General features: G+C 39.4%; 1 protein-coding gene across 1 annotated transcript in view; it reads right to left on the bottom strand.

Moving 5' to 3' along the window:
- Window positions 1-1,599: 1,599 nt before the first annotated feature.
- The window catches only part of EFCAB7 (EF-hand calcium binding domain 7), a gene marked incomplete at its 5' end in the record, with an annotated part of 31,128 nt that continues 16,734 nt past the window's right edge, over window positions 1,600-15,993 (bottom strand). Inside the window, 7 exons of the mRNA XM_082484422.1 lie at window positions 1,600-2,361; window positions 3,458-3,565; window positions 7,501-7,710; window positions 9,574-9,722; window positions 12,214-12,347; window positions 12,551-12,708; window positions 13,693-13,802. Of these exons, the coding sequence (XP_082340548.1) occupies window positions 2,287-2,361; window positions 3,458-3,565; window positions 7,501-7,710; window positions 9,574-9,722; window positions 12,214-12,347; window positions 12,551-12,708; window positions 13,693-13,802 (944 nt within the window). The 3' untranslated portion in view covers window positions 1,600-2,286. The remainder of the gene's footprint in view (window positions 2,362-3,457; window positions 3,566-7,500; window positions 7,711-9,573; window positions 9,723-12,213; window positions 12,348-12,550; window positions 12,709-13,692; window positions 13,803-15,993) is intronic.

Below are 15,993 nucleotides of genomic sequence, written 5' to 3'. Positions count from 1 at the left end.
ACACGACGGCCCCAGAAGGGCCATCAGGGCAGGCCAGCCTTAGCAAAGCCACGAAAAAGCTGCTTTTTGTTATTATAGCTCTAGTTCTCAAAAGAAATATAACATTTTTACTCGGGCAATTTAGTGATAGGATGAGGGGGAATGGCTTCAAACTGGAAGAGGGGAGATTTAGACAAGATATTAGGAAGAAATTTTTCACTGTGCAGGTGGTGAGCCCCTGGCGCAGGGTGCCCCGAGAAGCTGTGGCTGCCCCATCCCTGGAGGTGTTCAAGGCCAGGTTGGACGGGGCTTTGAGCAACCTGGGCTGGGGGGAGGTGTCCCTGCCCAGGGCAGGGGGTTGGAACGAGATGATCTTCAAGGTCCCTTCCAACCTAAACCATTCTGTGATTCCAGAAATTCAAATTACAGCTGTTATAGACACTGCTTCTCCCAAATGTCTCCTATTAGAAGAAGAGAGGCTAGTACCTGTGTTCAGCCTTAAAAAGAGATGCTAGAATGTTTTTCTACCTTGGTGGTGCCTGGACTTAGGGAAAACCAGTAAAGAATCTGCAGATATGACCAAGATCTCTATTCTCATCTCCTCCTGGGCAGGAAAGGTAGAACCTACCCTGGAGAGCTAGCCCATGTTCCTACTGAAAAGGTTTGACCATGAAACTCTTCCTAGCAGTGAGTGGATCAGAAAAGGAAGAAATGTTCCACTCTGTATCACTGTGACCCATTTAACCAGACCCTACCTGCAGCAAAACTCAGCCTTTTCACATGCAACGATTTCTCAGCTAAGAATGATTTAACCATTCCTTTCATAATATGCAGAAAGAATAGCATATGGATTCCTGCCACATCTAACAAGACTGATTTTATAAACAAAAGAAATGCAAATGATGGAGTGCTCGCTTTTACTGTCTGCTGTACACAGTCTCGTGATTTCCCAGTGCCTCCATGGAGATGTAGGCAGGAACTTCTGACACATCCACACCTTGCCCCAGGCAGCGTTTACAGAGCTCAGTCTTGCTTGCTACCAAATATTTGTGGGGCCTCTTAACACAACTTCTACTTCTTTTAGACAATTCTGAAAATGAAAGTGATGTACCTGCTGAGAAAAAAAAGGGAATACAGAGTGATCACCAGTAAACCTGCCCGAGCACCAATTGCTGAAGCGTGTAAATCACTGCCGGCCTCTAGCAGAGTTCTCATTTAGTAACTGACATTTACTGGCCTGGGGTACGATTACAGCAGAGTGAAGCAGAGCGCAGGAGTTACTGGCAGATAAATATAGCTTTTCAAAACTACTTGCTGCCCTTGCAGATGAGGTCACATACATTTAATGTCTATTTTAAACTCAGACACTTTTTAAGCATCCAGTGGCCAGGGTCATCAATTTTTTCCCCCCATGTTAACAGATATTTAGAGGAACTAGAAAAACATAATGGGCCGAATATTTTTAGTACCTCAAAGTTGTTTTTCGTTGCTATTGCAGCTTAAACTTGGTGGACTTCAGTCTCCTTATTTCAGCTACCCTGGAAATAATTAATTGCTGTTAACAGTCAAGAGCTTAAGACAAAAACTTAATTTTCCTCAAATAATGTTATTTCCTTATCACATATGAAAAGGCAGACTTTATTTTATATAAAAGAGTATAAAAAGTCAGTAATTATTCAGAACAAGATGAGTATTATCATCAAACGACAAAAAAAGTAAATAAAATAGCGGAAAGAACGAAATCCTATATCAGGTGGCAATAAAAAAATCATGAACCTTACCCCTTTCTACTTCTCATGTCAAAACCACAATACTGTTTAATTAGGAACTCATCAGACCAATTTAATAAACAAGTTTCTCCTCAGTGAAACAGCTCCAGCCCATGATGGAACTACATTACATGTTACAGAAAATAAGAGCATATTTAGGGAAAACAGCCTTTATAAAACACAATTACATCACAACTGTCAGCTATGTTACTGAACAATACTAATTTTTATTGTATCTCAATGTTTTCATGCCAAAGTATTTCATCAGTGTATGATTAGTACTCTGCCAGATATTACATACTTACAGTTATTCCATCCCTGTGCTTTCACTCTATGTTTCTTAAAAGCCATTAGCAGAAGTGTGATACCAGAAATAAGTACTTATGTGATTCATTTGCTTTAACAAATCAAACTCTGGGAAGCATAAATGTATGCCAGCTTTTTGAGAAGGGCAAGACTAGAAATTGCCTAGAAGCTACCAAAAAAATAATCCTGGTTTAGTCTGAAGGCTACCAAGAAAAGTCTCTAACCAGAGTGTTTAACGTAGGAGGGAATGCACACAATTATAAAGCCATTCTTCCTGCTCGTTCAGCGGCATCACGTGCTGAGAAACCTGTATACAAGAGAGAAAACAGAGGTGAAGTAGTTGTTTACTGGAGAACTGTATGTTACCTGAAGTACTGTGTAAGCAAAATGAACTGCTCCAGTCATTATATTGCCAACATTAAATGATGAACATTCATCATCTATAATCACAGCCGGTAATCAAAACTTACTATCGAATTTAATTGCATGACAGCAAAATATCGATAAGGGACACTGAGCCTACAACTTATACTGAATGAAGCAAAATTAAAATTAATAAAACACCTTGCAGGATCAGGCTACAGATATCTGAAGTGTCAGCAGCACTGTTAGAATAGGTCCCAACCCCGCCTGCGTCATGGGACTGTGTCTGTTTACAACAGGTTTGAATGCATCCACGCTGGAAAGCTGTGAAATATAAAATAGTTTGGATGCCTCTTCTTTGAAAGAAAGAGACCACACTTTTACAATAATAAAAACTGTATTTTCTTCATAAATTAACGAAGAAAAATATCAGCATTCGTAATGCATTTTCAATCTCATTCTATACCTTAGGACGCTCATTTAGAATTTTCACTAAAGCCTGCCCAGCTTTGGAATGGGGATCAGCAGATCAAATTGCTTTGTGGCTAAACATGATCCATAAATCAACTTTAAAAAAAAAAAAAAATTAGCCATCTGCAAATCAGACTGTGTGTAAGGAGGGCAATACGTGTATTTTTGTTTCTGACTAGCACGTGCTTGGTCTGTTTCTCACAGACATCACTATATCTGATTAAAATTTGCTAAGTAAAAAAAAAAGAAAATACAGCCTTAGAAAAAGAATATGAAAAAATTTTAGTAAATGATACGTATATTGAAAGGACAACAAACAGGCACACATATGAAAAAATGAACAGCTATGGACTTTTATAGCAATCTGCACGGGGAAACACAGATACATCAAGAACATGTTCAGCTTTGAAGTATCAAGAACTATATCTGATCTGTACTGGTGATGAAGATGCCACTATCCACATGTTCATTATCATGATAGAAGACCTGCAAAAGGAAACTATACAGATGCCACATGATTTTTTCCTTTTTGCTTAGATTTTAAGTTGGCTAAACAATAAAAATCTTACCATCATGGACTTTGGTGCCACTTCTACTGCAAAAACAGCAAGTCCCCTATTACTTAGGCAGTTCTTACTCAGCTCATTGTTGACATGAATAATCACTTTGTTGTCAGACTGCAAGTGAGAAGACATGAAAGAACACATTATTCTTAATGGTTAAGTGGCTGCTCCTTATGTAACAACTCCACATTCCTCTTACTTCCTCTGATTTTGCTATTTTATGGGATAGAAACGTTGTATGGATGCTGATGTCTATTCTCTTTGAAGAGTAACAGTTTCAAGTGTACCTTAGCATCTTCAGAGCCCAGTTCCATTATCAAAAGTAATTTAAGACTCATCAAAATAACTTAAGCACTTACAAAGACACAACTTGGGAACACCGTTTAGTGAGAAAACTATCTGCCACAGAATGTTGCAGATTCTAACAATTTACATAGTTGCAAGAGATGACTGGACAAATTCATACTGGATTTTAAGTACAAAGAAAATATTTCTGTCTCAAGCAGTCCTTGAAATGCAAATCACTAGAGGCAAGGACAGTGATCTGGAGAAGTATCACCGGATGCTTGCCCAATTTGTGTTTGCAACATCCCTTACAGGCCATTTCTGAAGACTTCTTTAACAGACAGTTTAAAAAATTTTGACAAAATTGGCCAACAGTCAGTCTCACCTCTGTGCCCAGCAATATCGTGGAGCAGATCCTCCTGGAAACTGTACTAAGGCATGTTGAAAATAAGGAGGTGATTGGTGAAAGCCAATGTGGCTTCACTAAAGGCAAATCGTGCCTGACAAATTTGGTGGTCTTCTACAACGGGGTTACAGTGTTGGTGGATAAGGGAAGAGCAACTGACATCATCTACCTGGATTTGTGCAAAGCATTTGACACTGTCCTGCACAATATCCTTGTCTGTAAATTGGAGATATGTGGATTGGATGGATGGACTACTCGGTGGATAAGGAATTGGATGGATGCGGTAAATGGCTTGATGTTCAAGTAGCAACCAGTGATGAGTGGTGTTCCTCAGGGGTCAGTACTGGGACCGGCGCTGTTTAACATCTTTGTTGGCGATGTGGACAGTGGGATTGAGTGCACCCTCAGCAAGTTTGCCGATGACACCAAGCTGTGTGGTGCGGTCAACATGCTGGAGGGACCTGGACAGCCTGGAGAGATGGGGCCGTGTGAACCTCATGAAGTTCAACAAGGCCAAGCACAAGGTCCTGCACCTGAGTTGGGGCAATCCTAAGCATAAATACAGGCTGGGCGGAGAACAGATTGAGAGCAGCCCTGAGGAGAAGGACTTAGGGGTGTTGGTGGATGAGAAGCTCAACATGATCCAGCAATGTGTGCTGGCACACCAGAAAGCCAACTGCGTCTTGTGCTGCATCAAAAGAAGCATGGCCAGCAGGGTGAGGGAGGTGATTCTGTCCCTCTACTCTGCTCTCATGAGACCCCCCCCGGAGTACTGCCTCCAGCTCTGGGGCCCCCAACATAAGAAGGAGACGGACTTGTTGGAGCAAGTCCAGAGGAGGGCCACAAAGATGATCAGAGGGATGGAGCACCTCTCCTATGAGGACAGACTGAGAGAGTTGGGGGTTTTCAGCATGGAGAAGAGAAGGCTCTGGGGAGACCTTCCAGTGCCTAAAGGGGGCCTACAGGAAAGATGGGGAGGAACTCCATCAGGGAGTGGGGCGACAGGACAAGGAGGAACGGTTTTAAACTGAAAGAGGGGAGATTTAGAATAGATATCAGGAAGAAATTCTTTACTCTGAGGGTGGTAAGACACTGGAAAGGGTTGCCCAGAGAAGCTGTGGCTGACCCATTCCTGGAGGTGTTCAAGGCCAGGTTGGATGGGGCTTTGAGCAACTTGGTCTGATGGGAGGTGTCCCTGCCCATGGCAGGGGGGTTGGACTAGATGGTCTTCAAGGTCCCTTCCAACCTAAACCATTCTGTGATTCTATAAAACTAATATAAGTATAGTCACTTAAAGAACACGTGCTCTTGCTAACGCTATTCAAGAAGGATCCAATATAGAAAACTGAAAGCTTGGAAGCTTGGGTAACAGAAAATTTTTTAACCACCAGTTTATTCTAGGCAATATTCAGACAGAAGACCTAAGGACATGATACTAAACCCCACGATTTAGTTGTCTCTAGATAAATCTCAGTTTGACAGAGACAGTGGGAAATGTTTGATGCTTAGACAATGCTATCCAACAATCTCTCTCTATTGAGAAAGGGAATAGAAACACAGTTACTTTACACAAATCAGCCTCATGCGGCAAAGAAGCTACTAATAGACTGGTAAGGACTGACCTAAAAAAAAAAAAAAAAGCTATGTAGCTATGTCTGGTGCTCTCAATACAAAGGTTTTGTGGACAGCAAAGTGTAAATACAGTAATTCTTGAGATATGGTAACACTGCAGAAACGTAAACACAATCTAGTGGTACTCTGCTTATTACTTTGCTCTAGCTGCTGTGGCATCACGTTGGCAAAATCCTCATTTCTACAGGACAGTGAGTTAAAGGCAAACAAAAGAATTATCCGTACAGAAAGATACTTACGGCAACAGGAACAAGGTCACAGATATTCACCTAGCACAGAAGGTATAGTAAATTTGTGCTTTGGATTATAGGAAATGACTCATTAATGATTTCTTTTGGTACCCAAATGGACAGACAATAGATTTGGTACTGCTTGCTCTCTAAATTTGAGGCTGTTTGCAAAGTCTTTTAATCTCCCCAGCTCACACCCTGACTAGGGAGGGTTAGAAGACAGGCACCTTTCTCTCCCCACTGATTAAATACATATGCAAGACTAAAACAGAATCCCTCAGGACCTAGCATATTTCCTTAATTTAATTACAGAAATAACAGAGAAACAATTATTTCCATTGAAATCATCAGTACAATAACTGAAGATATAATCAGACTGCTTGCGCTGCAGGAAGCTTAGAAGAAGACATATGCATAAAACTGCCTTTTTATTATTTCTTTCCAGACATTTACAATGCAAAAGAACCCTCCAGTCTACAAATTTTAATGAGATTTTCAGGGAAGTGCAACTATTTGCTTCAACGCAGAACAGAGGTACTTATAAAACCTAAATGGTATAAATGGCAGTGGTCAGATATTTTAATCAGACAGCATCCAGTTGCCTCAGTACAGACCTCATTTCCTTCTCTGACATATCCCCAAACATATAAATAACTCCAGTATATCCATCCTAAAGGGCGAAGTGCAGATCTAAACCCGTACTTCCAAGGAGCCTCAGCATTCAGGCCTAATATTAGTCCACCAACCCAGCCCCTTTTGCATGTTTGTCCATTTAAAAATATACTTCTTGCTCTGATCTTTTAAGATTTAAAGCATCTTAAGTTTTGCATCTTACTGCACTGAATTAAATTCCTCATGGTTCCTGATATAAATGAACCTGAGAATGATCACCACATTCATTAAGATCTACGCAAAAAGGTTTAAAATCTCTGCTTCTCACCAACCGCTTTTACTTGGATTTACAATTCTTAGCTTGGATTAGTAATAAAGTAGACCTGTAAGACTAGCCAGTTAACAATTCATCCATAATGCACTTATGAAAACACAATCAATGGAAGTCACTGCTCTTTTACTTTCTTATACACACTGAAAATATTAAACAGTGCAAATGCTGCAGTCCTTGCTCTTTCTGTAATTGTATTGCCCATTCTTAGTATTTGTTTTCTAGTATTATGAACATATATGTCTGCAATAATTATCAAAATACTGAAAAATTGGACTGTGAACAGAAGCAAATATTTAGATTCTATGTCATAGTACAAACTGCTTGCCTCATTATAATAAGCTGCCCCTTCCAAGAACACTGATCCAGACTGTTTAGAAGTCTGAGTCATATATCAAAAAGAGCTTTGCATCAGGCACTTTATTTTTTTAATGAACTAGATACAGAAACTTGATATCAGAAAATATAATTCTCAAAAATGACGCAAGGTGGGAAGAACAACAATAATAATAGACATTAACATAAAGTCCCTTATGGAAGTCTCATGCCATACCTTATTTTCAATAACAGAAGTGATTCTCCTGCTCGCTTTGTAGGTATAGATGATTATGTTTTCACAGCCATCCATTACTTTGGCCTCTCCTTTATTAACAACAGACTTGCAGATAGCCCTGTTGAGTTGCCAGCTGCCTGCCTCTAGATATATGGCTTTAATTCTGGGTTTGCATTTTTCTGCATAGATGTCAATGACAAAGGGGCATGCCTGCAATGGAGAAAATTAGTTTTATCGTCACTTTATCTGTAGTTTTTCCCCTCAGATTTTCATCCATGGCTCCTAAAGTATTTTCATCTATGCTCAGAAGTAGGATTATCCAAATACAAGAATGCCACTGAATATTAAATATTCAAAACCCGAGAGCTGTGGCAATCTTAAACCAAGTGAAAGCTCAGGACAAATGAACGTTTTTCATGGCAGTCACAGTGCAGTCAATATGCTGTTTGGCGCATTTGGCTCCAACACAGCAAACCCTTCCTTGGATAGCAAAATGTACTGGAATTATGATGAAGTATGAATGTACTTCAGTGCCTGAAACAAACCTCTCTCCTTTACCTGTCATACTCTTGCTATTTGTGCCACTTCATACAGATTTAAAATATCTGCAATGTTGCATTAAGCACTCTGCTTTTACAGTATCTTGGCTAAGATTAATACAAGTAACAATCAGGAACTTGCATTTTCTTAGACTCAGTTAACAGCATCTTGGTTTCTTTCAAATGGCTATTGGAATCCACTACGATTTCTCAGTTCTGTCTTTAATTTGTTAGAGGCTCAGTGCTCCTGAAATATCAATCTCCTAAATCATCTGAAATTGAGGAATGAAAGGCTTAAGTTATAGACACAAGTTAAGTAGATATACGCTTTTAGATGAAGGACTAATGCATTCAGAGAGCTATGTTGTCCTTCGGAAAGCAAAGGTTATAGCCATAAACTACAGCTAGTATAAGGCACAAAATACCTATAAGAAATTTCTAACTTGGTGAAAACGTCCCCAAAATCTTCTTTCTTAGAGGATAGCTCCCTCTTATGTCTGAAATGCAGAAAGGCAGTTTTGCAGTTGCTCTGCTAACCATATTCGCATGACACGGAGAAAGTGCTACCCATTAAGAAATAATTCAGCATGATCTCAATATTTTCACTGAAAGAACTGAAGTCTCTCTACCATACTGAGTATTTTGGGTTCTAGATATATGTTTCACACGCATGTATTTTTATATGGTGACTACACTGACCTGATTTAGTTTAACAAAAGTTAAAGAAATAATCAGACTGACTTAAAAAAAAAATAATCTGCTTTTCTTTGGAATGAAATTTAAATTATAAAATTATCAGCATATTTAATGTTTTCCTTAATTTTTCATATTTTTTTTCTATTTATTAAGGATATCCTCTTTCTTTAGTGAGAACTACTTAACACCAACGCTGACACTGTTTCAGGGAAAAAAAAATAAAAATCTGTAAGCACACAGAAACATTAGGGAAATAATCCCTGGTCCTGTAAAGAAAACAGTGTTCCACCAGAAGCTCTTTCATTAAAATTTTATGCTGAACACCTTCAGACACTGTTGTGAAAGGCAACAGGAAGAGAAATAGCTGTGTCTGAAAATTAAGAATTCTGAATCATGTAGAAAAAAAAGTTATCTTCTCCTTATTGACTTCTGTTGCAGCTTGGACCAGGAAAGTGACTTTTTTAAGCAGAGCAAGTCCTGCATTTTTTAGGTTTGCTGACAGGTCACAGTTCACCATCACTGTCCTCTTATTGCTTCCCACCAGCAAGGTGTGTGAATTCTTTCAACAGGTATAACCCAAGATTCCTTCCTCCACAACCCCACAAAATATCGTCTTTCTCTACAGCAAAAGGCAAATTTCCTCTTTCAATGTCAGTGTTATCCTAAGAAACAGGATACCATAGTGACTGAAAGTCATAGTGTAAACCCTGTATTAACAGCGTTTGGACTGAGTCACTGACCTACTGAAATCAATTTATGACAGACAGAAACAGTACTGCAGTTAAACGTGCAGCAAGTTGTACGTGAAGCAGTTATTTTTGCTATATAGCTATCATACCTCTGTTATTTCTAGTGCTTTATTGTAACCCAGAGACAGTAGTGTGACCCAAAGGTCACTAGGATCCCCTTCACGGTCATTGGCTTCCATGAGATTCAAATCCATAAATCCTTGTCTTGTTAGTTCATTCTTCTTCATATCAAAATTCTCTGTTTAAAAAGAAATATAAGGTAGCAGTTAAATTTTTGTTCTCTCTACAAACATCCTTTATCTTTCCAAAGCCAAACTCCCACTTATGTTAACGAAGTTTAAAAAAAAAAAAAAAGGAGTAATCTTGCAGCTTCAGGCTCTCCAGTATTATTTGGGAATGTCCTTGACCAGATACGTGTTCTTTGCAGAGCTTCCTTGTGGATTTTAGGTAACAACTAGAAACAGCTGGTCCCTTGTACAAAGCAAAAGGGAGTGAGATTTCAAAACAGAAAGTTCACATAGATTCTTTTTTTTTTTTCATTTTGCTAGCAGTATTTGTTGTGGTTGAGATTGGCAGTATGGGGTATACTAGGAATGGGAAATTAAAGTTGGCTGGGGCCAGCACCCTTAGTGCTTGAGGTCCTTGATATAGAAATGATTTACTTAGTTCCTAAAAAGCAATATAATGCCAGTAATCCTAACACCCTTCTCTTGATAGAATATCATAGATCGACCACTCTAATGTCAGCAAACACATAATTGAAATGTCCTTGTGTCAGAGATTTTTAAAAATGGTTTTCTCATCTTCATAACAATGCTAAATCTTTACTATATATTATTAAAAAGGGATTACCAATTTAATAAATCTATCTAAGGGTACAGATGCTCTAATAAATGGCTTGAACTTTGGTGTCAAGATTTATGATATTCGTCTGAACCCTTCATCTGATTAATGACCTGGTAAAACATTCACCATATTCTCTTCTTTCCTCTCTTATATGCTTCCCACACACATACACCCCTCCTACTCATGTTGAGACCAGCGCACAGAGGCGTAACACGGACAAAGCCATCAAGCGTGGAAACGCACGTACAGGCATGAAAGAGTCAAGAAACTCATTTACAGAAAAGTATTTTTGTATGAGCTTTCCATCATTTAGGAAAAAATCCAATATCTTGGAGTGTTTTGAGGAGAAATAGTTAGCAGGACTTGACAGTTTTGAAGTATTTTAGCCCAAATTAAGCAATGTGTCATAGCCTACCACAGACAACAACATGACATCAAACATGACATGGGCCGATATATAATGATATGCCATACTGACATTTCAGACATAAGTTGCAGAAACACTACATTTCTTATAGAAACTTCTAATTTTCATACAATGGCTTCTACATTTCCAGTTTGTCCACTCACTGCAGCTAAACTTCCCGTTCTTTGAAACCACTGCTTTCATGCACTGTATTATTAGGGCAGCCTACGGTCACTGGTGGTTGTATTCTCCTACCCCGTTATGAGGTAAATATGTGCATTCTGAAGGCCTTTGCAAGCTTAAAGCAATGCCACATAATTCCTTTTTTCTTCAAAATTGACATTTGTGGCCTAACACTGCTCCTGCAAGCTGGCAAAACATCCAGTAACATTGATAAGATGTATCAGCAGACAGAAAACAAAGTACAGCTGGAAGAGTCTTAACTGTCAGTCAACTTCCTTGTCTCACTCACAAAGTCTCAGAATCTCACACTGTCATTAGCAAAACGTGGACAAACTGACACACCATATATGAACCTTCAAAAGACACATTTTTAATGAAAAACTGCTTACATCTGAAGAAAATATATAGGTGCAATAGGCATTTTCTACTGGATGATTTTCTAAACAATCATCATAAGCTCTAGATGCGATTTTTAAGGCATCATATTGTTGGGGCTGTTCAGCCTGGAGAAGAGAAGACTCTGGGGAGACCTTATAGCAGCTTTCCAGCATCTGAAGAAGGCTGGAGAGGGACTTTTTACAAGGGCATGTAGTGATAGGCTGAGGGGGAATGGCTTCAAACTAGAAAAGGGGAGATTTAGAATAGATATCAGGAAGAAATTCTTTACTGTGAGGGTGGTGAGGCACTGTCCTAGGTTGTCCAGAGAAGCTGTGGCTGACCCATCCCTGGAGGTGTTCAAGGCCAGGTTGGACGGGGCTGGGAGCAACCTGGGCTGGGGGGAGGTGTCCCTGCCCAGGGCAGGGGGGGTGGAATAAGATGATCTTTAAGGTCCCTTCCAACCCAAACCATTCTGTGATTCTATATACACACTAATTAAATGACCCACTCAGCACTTTGTGAGATATGAAAGCAGTATCAGCTTAATCTGCAGAAATGAGATTGATTAAATGAGTACCTGTTACAGCTTAATTCACCATATGATCCATGATTAGAAAACCTGTAGTTTTTGGGACCTATAAAATCTTTCACCTACAATACTTTGCAATCAGCAATGGGAGGAATTTTCTTAGAAGGTCAGTGGCACGCAAACCAGAATGAAGCAAAACAAAGGACAAGAGACTGGAAAAGGGAAAGAAGAAAAACAAAAGGAGAACAGTATCTACATGTGTTCTTGGTATAGGCTACAAACTACTCAGTTCTTCTATACTACATACATAGTAGGATACTATAAACAAGAGCTTGGAAGTAGATTGATAGCCCTAATTAGTTGTATCAAGCACAGCAATGAACTTACCCTTACATACCGCCCATGCTTCCTCATCACATTTCTCACCACTAGTTCTCAGTTCAAAGAAATTGTATTCCTCCAAACTCAGAAGTCCATTTCCATCCAAATCAATTGTTTCAAATATATCCAATAAAGTGGCTCTAAAACATGAAAAAGGCAGAACATTTTCCAAATACTTCTGTTTCCTTTACTGTCGCATAATATTGTCAATAATGATTCAGTCTATTTGAGAATATTCTGTACAAACAGTACTTTAGTAAAATACAGTTTTTAAAAAGCTAGATGTTATTTGGAGTGCACACTTTTACAAGAGCTACCATGACTATTTGGGAATATGACTCACCGGAACTCTTTGGTCAGGAACAGCTCTCCATCTTCACCTCTATACACGAGTTTTGCTTCTCCAGTAATTTGTGTTTTCACCTTCTTCAACCTACAGCCTGTTGTGAATGGGAGTAGCCAGTAAACTCCTGATCCAAGCTCCCCTTTCCATCCAAACATCTACTCTTAAAAGAAGATGGACAAGTTTGTAAGTTACTTCTCAAGTGATACCTCTCTTTATTACTAGTAATCATACAAAAGTGATTAATTACTTGAAAACACTGGTAATGCTAGGTTCTTTCCATAAAGAAAACACGTCTACAGTGAGATGCTGTGCGATGCCATTTTAAAGACACAAAAACTAGTGAATCTCTTAGCTATAATAAAAGTTAGAAAAACATACAGGACCAGAGATAAGGGGATAACAGTCATTACTGGCAATGTCTAATAACAGTCCTATCATTTTTCAATTTTGTAACACTATAACTGTTAAACTTTAAAACAAAAGCAGCCAGAAGCAGGCCGAAAAAATCCACCAAGCTTTTAATTTCCTCCTTGTTCAAACCGGCAACAAAAACTTCCTATGTAGAAAGTCACAAGTGACTGAGGGTTTAAGAAGCAAGCTGAGTTCCCAGCGGCTTGGAAGGGGGAAGTAACTTAATGCTGCCATTTCTCCTGCCTTATTTCTGCCATAGGATAAGAATATTCTGTGCATTATGAAGTTCAAAATCATATATATGGCAAGGAGAAAGAAAATTAAAGGAAATTTTTAACAAGTTTTACCTTTGAAATTATGTTTTTGAAGGTGCAGGAATACAAGTGAGTGTCCACAGAGTATCTGTAGAGATAACCAGCAACTCAGCAATCCTTGCCAACGCACCACAGGACAATATGGTCCTCACAGGAATTTCATTAAACTTGTATAAAGTGGCTTGCAATTCAGCCCATCCAAAGGGCACAACTAAGAAACTATTACATCCTACCTTGCATAAGTTCTGCCAGTTTTGAAAGGGAACATGCACAGAACAAGTGTTCCTTCTCTCCTCTAGTCTAACTAGGTACAGTTTCAATTCCTTCCAAACACGTGGGAACTCACCCATGAAACATTAACACATATGCTGAGGATACAACAATTAAAATAGGAATACAAGAAAAATATCTAACCTCTTTGTTTTGTTGTTCAGTAAAGCTTACAAGCTGTAGATTTTCTTGAGTTTCATTTTCCTTCAGAATATACAAAGCTGTATCCACTGACAACCAATGACAAGATTTTCCTAAAAAGCAAAACAGTCCCAACACAAATGGTTTGTAATGGCACAAAATTGTTTTTATTTGAACACCAAAGTAGATATTTCCATGGTATTTATAATATTTATCCCTGTTAATGTAAGATGGGAAGAAAGAATTCATTACATACTATCAGGACTTCATTCCTATTTAGGCCGAGCAGATAAATTGTTCCAAGTCTTGTGATTGTCTTACAGATAATGATTACTAATAATAGTTCTAATATTAAAAACTTTGGTAGTTAAGGAAGGTATTTTCATTGTTTTCTGCCATTAGAACAACATTATTATTTATTACTTTCTTTTATACTAAGGCTCCTCAATATTTGCAATTAAGGATGTTAGCAAAATTATATCATATTCTCATCTGATGTGTAAAAAATATTGTTAAATTCATCTTGACTGGAAACCCAGATTATATGCAAAAGCCAGGGATACCAGAAGAGGTAAATCTCAGAAGTGTAAGTTTCAATAATTTTTAAGATTTAAATAGCAAGATCCTCCTACATGGCGTTATGTATGATTTGTTTTTCATGGGTTGGATTGGAATGGCAGCCTGGTCTTACATATGTTGAATAGATGCCACTTGAATCTCTTTGATTTCTTGTAACCGCTCTGTGCCTGAGAGGAATCAGTCAATGAGCTATTAAGTGGTCTTCAAGTTAATCAGACTACAGCAAAACAATGAATGCAGGGGCTGTTCTTCTACAGTTAGGAGTCAAGTATACCAAAGAGTGGCTACACACTGCACGACTTCCTTAAAAACGTGAAGATATTTTTGATTTCTCATAAAAAGTAATTGCTCTGCTAACATGAATCTTTTCCTTGCATACCAGCCTTCCTCTTCACAACAAAACACAGAATCGTAGGGGTTGGAAGGGACCTTTGGAGATCATCTAGTGCAACCTCCCTGCCAAAGCAGGTTCACCTAGAGCAGGTTGGACAGGAACACATCCAGGTGGGTTTTGAATACCTCCAGAGAAGGAGACCCCACAGCCTCTCTGGGCAGCCTCTTCCAGTGCTCCAGCACCCTCAAAGGAAAGAATTTTTACCACATGTTGAGATGGAATTTCCTGTGTTTCAGTTCATACCTGTTGTCCCTTGTCCTGTCACTGGGCACCACTGAAAGGAGTCTAGCCCCATCCTCTTGCCACCCACCCTTTAGATATTTATAAGGATTGATGATGTCCCCTCTCAGTCTTCTCTTCTCCAGGCTAAACAGACCCAGGTCTCTCAGCCTTTCCTCATAACAGAGGTGCTTCATTGCCTTGATCATCTTCATAGCCCTCCACTGGACTGTCTCCAGTAGTTCCTTGTCTTTCTTGAGCTGGGAAACCCAGAACTGGACCCAGTGCACCAGATGCGGCCTTACCAGGGCAGAGTAGAGGGGGAGGATGACCTCCCTCGACCTGCTGGCCACACTCTTTTTAATGCACCCCAGGATGCCATTGGCCCTCTTGGCCACAAGAGCACATTCCTGGCTCACGGTCAACTTGTCCACCAGGACTCCCAGGTCCCTCTCTGCAGAGCTGCTTTCCAGCAGGTCAGCCCCTAACCTGTACCATTGCATGGGGTTATTCCTCCTGAGGTGCAGGACCCTACACTTACCCTTGTTGAACTTCATTAGGTTCTTCTCCAACAAACATTCTAGCCTGTCCAGGTCTCACTGTATGGTGGCACAGCCTTCTGGTGTGTCAGCCACACCTCCCAGTTTTAAGGCATCAGCAAACTTGCTGAGGATACACTCTGTCCCCTCATCCAGGTCATCGATGAATATGTTGAACAAGACTGGACACAGTACTGACCCCTGGATACTGGGTATTTCTATACACAGGACAATAATATTGTGCAAAAGTAGAATGTATTTTCGGAAAGACAAGTAAGTACTCTTTTGGTTACACAGAATGTCTGAACAATCCTGTAACAGAACTATTCTAACGCACAGTTTAAGAGGGTGCCTTAGAATAGTGTCACATCAATGTGGCACATTTGAGTTACTCAAATCTGTTAGTATCAGATCACTTTTCCTCATCATTATAAGTCTGCTGACCAACTTCCCATTTCAGCCACGTAGTAATTGGAAAATGACTATTTTTTGTGAATTATTTGCAGTGAAGTTTTTATTACCAACCTCAATCAGAATCAGTTACCAACCTGTAGCACAACAGCCAGTTCAGAT

This window comes from Vanellus vanellus (genome assembly GCF_965231255.1).
Source record: "Vanellus vanellus genome assembly, chromosome: 5".
NCBI lineage: Eukaryota > Metazoa > Chordata > Aves > Charadriiformes > Charadriidae > Vanellus > Vanellus vanellus.
This window is presented reverse-complemented; position numbering and strand designations above follow the sequence as displayed.